Source organism: Lampetra planeri, chromosome 9 (assembly GCF_965212315.1).
Source record: "Lampetra planeri chromosome 9, kcLamPlan1.2.h2, whole genome shotgun sequence".
NCBI lineage: Eukaryota > Metazoa > Chordata > Hyperoartia > Petromyzontiformes > Petromyzontidae > Lampetra > Lampetra planeri.
In genome coordinates this window covers 10,618,826-10,626,123 of record NC_136115.1, presented here as the reverse complement: position 1 = coordinate 10,626,123, position 7,298 = coordinate 10,618,826, and the positions used below count along the sequence as shown (strand labels likewise).

Below are 7,298 nucleotides of genomic sequence, written 5' to 3'. Positions count from 1 at the left end.
AGCACTGTGACCTTAAAAGAAAACAAATAGTACACAGCATATTGTATCGACTGTATTTGTATCTAAACACTATTTACGTACACATCTTTTTCACCAAGTGAGGCTTTCTAGCTCTTTTTCGGAAACGACCTGGCCACAAATGATAGCTCAATGCAGTGGCAAATTTGGACATTTATAGCAGCCAAACACCCCAAACGCGTGTTTCTAAATGTGGAGAGAAAAACCGGAGGACCCGGAGAAAAATCCCCTTATAAGTGCCTATCTTATTCTAGACCAGTTCCGACCTTATTGGTCACCCCGTGCCCTCATAAATCTCAACGTCATCTTACAAAGTCCCATCATAAGGGGGAAGCACAAACAAATCGACACAATTATTGACACGGCTGTACGCCGTATGGACCTGAAAACTCAATTTCCCTCTTCAAGAATACGGGCTCAACCGCATGGGATCGAACCCACGACCTCCTGCATAGCAGGCGAGGTTGTCCACCGTTGTATTTGCATGCGGTTTACCCATAACGCAGTGCAACAAAGCGCGCATGAGTTGAGTGAATCCTGAGACACGTGTCTGAGCCCCCCCCCCACAGCCCCCTCCCCCCAACACCCCCCCCCCCCCCAACTGACCCCCTCCCCCCTAAACACCCCCCCCCCCCAACTGACCCCCTCCCCCCTAAACACCCCCCCCCCCCAACTGACCCCCTCCCCCCAACACCCCCCCCCCCCCAACTGACCCCCTCCCCCCTAAACACCCCCCCACCTCAAGGGCTAAGTCGGTTACGAGCGGGCAGGACGGGGGGTGGTGGTGGAGGACGACCACGTGATCACTCCGCCACGCGCTCACCCCTGACCCCCCCCTTCCTCTCCCACCACGCGCATGCGCAGTGCCGGCGAGGCCTAGGCGAGGTGGGCCCCGAGCGTCGTTCCACGTTTGTCGAGTGGAGGCGGATTTCGCGAGCGGCGCGCCGCGTCTGCTGTTGTTGTTGCTGCTGCTGCTGCTCCCCGAGTAGCGTCGCTTCTCGCTTGGTTACTCCCCGAGTGAGTGCGGCTGCTCGCGTCGTCGTTGTTGTCGCTGCTGCTGCTCTGGGGTTTGTGTGTAAAGGAGAGCGCTGTGCTGAGACTGGGCGCCCGCGCGGGTCGCCCGGTGGAGCGAGTGCCAGAGAACACGTGGAGACACGGAGTGGGGGGGGGGCAGAGACAACACGTGGAGACATGAGGGCAGAGACACGGGGGGCAGAGACACGGGGGGCAGAGACACGTGGAGACGGGGGGGGCAGAGACACGGGGGGGGGGGGGGGGGCAGAGGACACGGGGGGCAGAGACACGTGGAGACACGGGGGGCAGAGACATGGGGGGCCACAGAACACGTGGAGACACGGGGGGCAGAGAACACGTGGAGACACGGGGGGCAGAGGACACGGGGGACAGAGACAGAACACGTGGAAACACGGGGGGGGGGGCAGAGAACACGCAGAGACACGGGGGGCAGAGGACACGGGGGGCAGAGACTCGTGGAGACACGGGACACCGGGAGACGATGGGAGAAACTCAAAGATAGACACGGGTCGACATACTTTGAGATACGGGGAAACGGGGCAGAGACATCGAGACGGACAAGGCGGGAGGGTAGAGAGGGGGTGACAGACATGCGGAGACAGACACCGGGGTCAGAAACACGGTGGGGACAAATCCAAGTGGGGACATGGGGAGACAGACAGGGAGATAGAGATACGTGGACACACTCGAGACAGAGACACGGGCACAGACACATGGAGAGAGACACGAAACGCAAGAACACCGGGGACACAATGGGGACCGAGACATAGGGCCTGAGACTGGTTTTGATCATGCAGATGACACCGGTACACTGAGACACAGGGACACGGCTATCGGGAGACACGTGGATACGGAGACAGCAATAGTGTGTGGAGACTTGGGCCATTAAAAGTAATATTTTTAAAATACTTAAAAAAAAGACGCTTTAATGAAATGTACCATACTAGCAATGGAAGAACTCCACGACTCCAGGAAGTGGCCCTGAAACTTACCATAACTTAAGGGACGTTTAAAAAAATACTTTTTTAATTTGTAACGATAGTTTATAGTATTGTCATCAGTATGACATAAGTATACCAAGTTTGCAGTCAATACCACATTGGGAATTGGGTAAAAATTGAGTTACAAGATTTGAGGATACAACAACAGACTTTGTGAGTTAATAAAAAAAAAGCGTGTAATAATAAAATTGATATCTAGTGTGTACTTTATTTAACCCTGGTGAGAACCTATTAAGGTTGCACATTTTTTTCTAAAAGTGAAGTTTCCCAATATCAGAGCACAAAATGCCTTTGGAAAGAAGGGAAAGTATTTCAAACAACAGCGAAGACGGTGATATAATTACTCAACTGTAACAGAGTGCTTATTAAAGAACGACGAATTACCTAACCGCGGGGACGTTTCGTTAACAAATGCATAGAACTCTCAAGGCGACGTCAAGTCTATACTCAAAACACACGCCAGGCTGTTAGTGACCACCACCACCACCCCCCACTGCTGAGAATTCCTTCCTGCTCTGATGGCGTGGAAGGAGGGAGGCAGTCGCTCCAATATACTTACTCAAGGAGCCTTATAAATAGATGTAAATTATTACGATAATTGTAATCAGAGGGAGGTTTGTCACTGCGGATTGTTGCACTTTAGCTGGATTTAAGAGATGGGGCGTAACATTGGCCTGACTGTAGAAATAATATCCCCGGCACGTCACAATAAATGCATACGAATGGATGCTGTGCATTATGCTGTCAACACATGCGTTTTTTTTACCCCGTATTCCTGTACAGGGAAATGGAGTTTTCAGGTCTATACGGGCAAAACAAATAAATCAAAATTGTGTCTCTCTTGTTTGTTGTTCACCCTTGAGATGGGACCAATAAGGTCTGAATTTGTCTAATAATGTAGGCATTGATAAGGGGTTGACAGGTATGCATTAATTTAAAATAAAATACTCGAAATAAATCTTAAAAAAGTTTTTGTTGTGCCTGCTGTTTATTCGTTGGGGTTAATGGCCGGTTTGTTGGCGCTGTGGTTAGAGAGCTTGACACAATCTGTTAAGGTTGTAGGTTCAAATTGGGGGGTCAGCTCTGGTCATTTATCACTCGGCCTGTTTTGACAAAACTGGTGGTGCTTGTCCAATGGAGAGATCGCTTGCCATAGGAAGCTGGAATTTGTCCCAGTGCTTCGGGCCACCAATGGAGATGAGCAGCAACATGTAATTTACATTTGAGAAACACACTCTTTGAGTTTGACTTTAATATTTGGTCAGGAATGATACGTTCATAGCTCTATTACTAAGTCTGTAAATGCAGCCTAATGTCACTGTGTGTGTGTGTATTTGTGTGATTTCTGGCAAACGTCAGTGGCGGGGGAAATATTTACATTGACTTCACAGATGAACGTCCCTTGGGGTACGGCCAATCGGGGCAGCTGCCCCGGGCCCCATGCTTTTGGGGGGCTCCTCGCTTCGACGTCACGGTGTCAGATGTTTACTGGCGTCGGCGAGCCCACGTGGTGTCATTTGCCCCGGGCCCCGCACCCCCCTATGGCTCTGTACACATGTGCCTATTAAGACGAGGAAATGAACCCTCTCGAAAATCAAGAGGCTTAGTGAGGTTTTTCCTGGTAAACAGTATTGTAATATAAATATAATAATTGATGCTACTTATTGCTGGCTCACTGAACCCTTCCCCCTCTGTTCTAACCATTCAGTGCTTGTGCATTTCTAATTTTTCCCCAGTGATGCTGTGAAGCTGTCTGAATCGAGACATTTTTTACTTGTCTTCCCTCAAGTCCTCACTAAGCAACACCAACAAACAAAACCACATCTACCAGCACCAATCGACACCAGCACCACCACGTGGAGCCATGATGTTCGAGGGACTCTCGGACGTGGAGGCGTACGAGGATGAGCTGTACGGCGAGGTGGACTCGGAGTCCGACTCGTGCGTTGACAGCGAGGTGGAGTTCCAGCTTTACAGCCAGGTGCACTACAGCCAGCAGCTCCCATCAGGCGCGGATGTCACAGCCGCAGACACAGCCGCAGACACAGCCGCAGACAAAACTACAGACACAGCCGCAGACAAAACTGCAGATGTCTCTGGCAATGCCACTGCCGTCGTCAGCTCGACCCCTCGCCCGCTGAAACCCGAAGTCATCGTCATCTCGTCTGACGACACGGCGGCTCCGGTGATGTCCGTGAGTAGCATCCGAGCGAGCGGCCGAGCGAAGGAGGCGACGGTGGCGAGGCGCGCCAAGCGCACGTCTCCGCACGTGGTGGTGGCGGGCGGCTGGAAGGCGACGCGGGGCGGCGTTCGCGGCAGGGTGCGCGAGACCATCACGCTCGAGACCGAAGGCTCCGACACGTCGCACGCCCAGACCCTCGACGACAGCAGCGACGACAAAGATGGCGACGACGACGACGACGACGATGACGACGACGGCTCGTCGGTGCGGAGCTGGATGCTGCTGGGCGGTAAGGGCAGAGGGAGGAAGCGCGACGCACTGGAGAAGCCCGAGGAGATCATGATCAACCTGCAGGGCGATGGACGGGCGGGCAGAGAGTTCAGCTCGGAAGGTGAGCGACGCGAATGGGAGATCTCACAATGGCACTGGTGTTGAATGGAAGAACAACGTCATCTCCAATTGGAATTGGTTTTGTGGTGCAGGCGGGCGGACGGGGTAATGGTTGTTGATGGACGTCATCATGGACGACATAACCACGCTTGCAATTGCAAGTGTGGTTATGTCGTCACCCAATAGCTGTTTAATGGATCGGCAACTTCATTTTAATTGCACTATGATCAGTCTAAATATAATTTTGCAGGTGATTTAGGCTACAGGGAATGTATTATTTTAACGTTGATTCGTGTTTGTGCAATGTTTTAGATTCCACGTGACGCTTGTATTTGTGCTGATTTCTATTTGCCTCATTGCTTTACTTTAATTTTGTTGTTGCTTTCGTGATTTTGGTGACCGAGGTCAATATTGCAAATTACACTCATCCTGGTTCCGTAAGTTCTCACCTGGTTAATGAAATAAAACTCGAGGGAACCTAAGATTGGCGGTAATAGGGCTTAGGGCTAGCGATTGGATACAGCGCTTTTTTCAAAGTGGCAGTCTCTTCCGTTACAGCGTCGTGAACGTGGACTCTTAACGGGTTCATCCCTTGCACGATGAGGTGCATTTCCACCATGGTCACTGATTTGTGTGTTTTTACTTGCCCTGTGGTAATGCGAGTCTATAGAGTATTTAATGCGAAAAAACAGTTGTTGCACGCACACATTGCGAGGCTTTTTTCATGAGCATAAGATTCGATATTATTCAATGATCCGTGATGTTCACACTGACCAGTGGGATGATTCGTCTGTGGGGCTCCTTGCCTGCTGAACGTTTTGCTCCCAAACACCTGGTTTGCTTGGCAAACTTAAAAATATAATTACTGGTTTTGCCATGTATGTTTCAATTGGCCTCCTGCTGTCACAATACACAGAACCTTTCATTGATAATTTCACAGTGAATGGTGGAACTTCACATTGGAATGTAACTTGAAATAACTTTTTCCGAGTCTGATCAATTTTACCTTTTTATTCACAAAGCAAAACTTTAAATATCTCCGATGTGTTTTGGATCCTACCCCGTGTTTTAATTTATTTTCGGCATGGTATCCGACGTATTATATCCATGTCTTGCGAACTTCTTCAGGAACTGAATTCAAGCAACGTAGTTAAATAACTTGCGTCATGCCATGCCGAAACAACATGCCGCACAGCCTCAAAACACATCGGAGAACTCTACGGCACCACCGTGGAAACCTACGTGGTGTAGCACACCTTGTTACAGTTCCTGCAGTGGGTGTTGGTCACTTTGCAATTGAAACCACAATTTGATATTCCTAATATCTGAAATGTAACCATTTAAGTGGCAAACCGAATGTAAATGTTTTTTTTTCTGCAGTCATTAGTAATTAGTCTGAGACCATGAACTTGATAAGTATAGTTTTAGGTGGCTGAAACCTAGCCTCTTAGTGGTGCCGGCATGGTACTGTGAATCCTCTGCCACCTGGACACCTCTAAAAAGGGTGCTCTGGACTGTAGACAGACAGACCGGTCTCCGATGGGGCCCCCTAGACAATAGACTGACTGACCAGTCTGATGGGTCCCCTAGACAATAGACTGACTGGCTAGTGTCTGATGGGGGCCCCCTAGACAATTGACTGACCTGTCTCTGATGGGGCCCTCTAGACAATAGACTGACTGACCTATCTCGAATGGGGCCCCCTCAACAATTGAATAACAAACTGGATTCTGATGAGGTTCCTAGACATTTGACGATAGGCATGACTCTGCTGTTACATTTGGACAAAAGACTGAGAGATCTGTTTCTGATGTGTGTCTCTAGAGGACCATGATAACAGACCGGTTTAAGATGAGGTCTTTAGGCAAGAGAATGATGAACTGGTCTCCGAAGGGGTGTGTATACAATAATAATAATAGACAGACTGATCTATGATGGACTCTTTTGACAATAATTATCTACAGGCAGCTATCTGATGAGGTCTCTATACAATACGCTGACAGGGGCCGTCTCTCTCTCTCTCAAGCAACATTACCCCGAAAGAAACCCAACACAAACGTGCATTTGCCACCGCAGCTCGGCTCCGCTTGTCAGCTTCCCAGCCCCGTGGCCTTTTGACCCGAAAATCAATTTGTGGCGACAGACACGGCGACCGTGCCACCGAGAGAGTCCATTGCGACGTTGTCACGATGCGCGCCATGGGTCAGAAGGCTCCTCTTTAGGACTCCCCAACGTTTAATGACCGAGGCCCACGGAGGCAGAATGTTAATGAGTGAAACGACTCTCGGATTCACAGGGTTCGGCTGTTAAAAGCCGGAGCCTCGGAGAAACCGAACGCAAATGTGACCGCGTTCTTGCGTTCCACTGACTCTGCAGAGTGGACACGACGTAATGGGCTGGCCAGCCTGGTAGTCAGGTTGGTGTTGTTAAAGTGACTTTTTTGCCCAGTTTTATTTGTCTCATACCGGTGATGATTATTTATGTGGACACTTCTTACATTTTCATAGGTTTTAGGTATGTTGTTAGGTGAGTCGCGTCTTCCGCCTATCATGCCTCTGGGGTCGATAACATAATGCGCAACTTTGCGGAAGGTTAAAAGTGATTTTTATCTGGGCTGTGGAATTTCCAGTTGGTTCTTGGCATGTAGAATAGTTAAGCGACACCCAACAGCT

The 7,298-nt window shown here is 49.8% G+C and overlaps 1 protein-coding gene across 1 annotated transcript in view; it reads left to right on the top strand.

Moving 5' to 3' along the window:
- Positions 1-814: 814 nt before the first annotated feature.
- LOC144720666 (zinc finger CCHC domain-containing protein 7-like) overlaps positions 815-7,298 on the top strand; it is a 212,013-nt gene continuing 205,529 nt past the window's right edge. The window contains 2 exon segments of the mRNA XM_078597597.1: positions 815-903; positions 3,791-4,627. Of these exon segments, the coding sequence (XP_078453723.1) occupies positions 3,919-4,627 (709 nt within the window). The 5' untranslated portion in view covers positions 815-903; positions 3,791-3,918.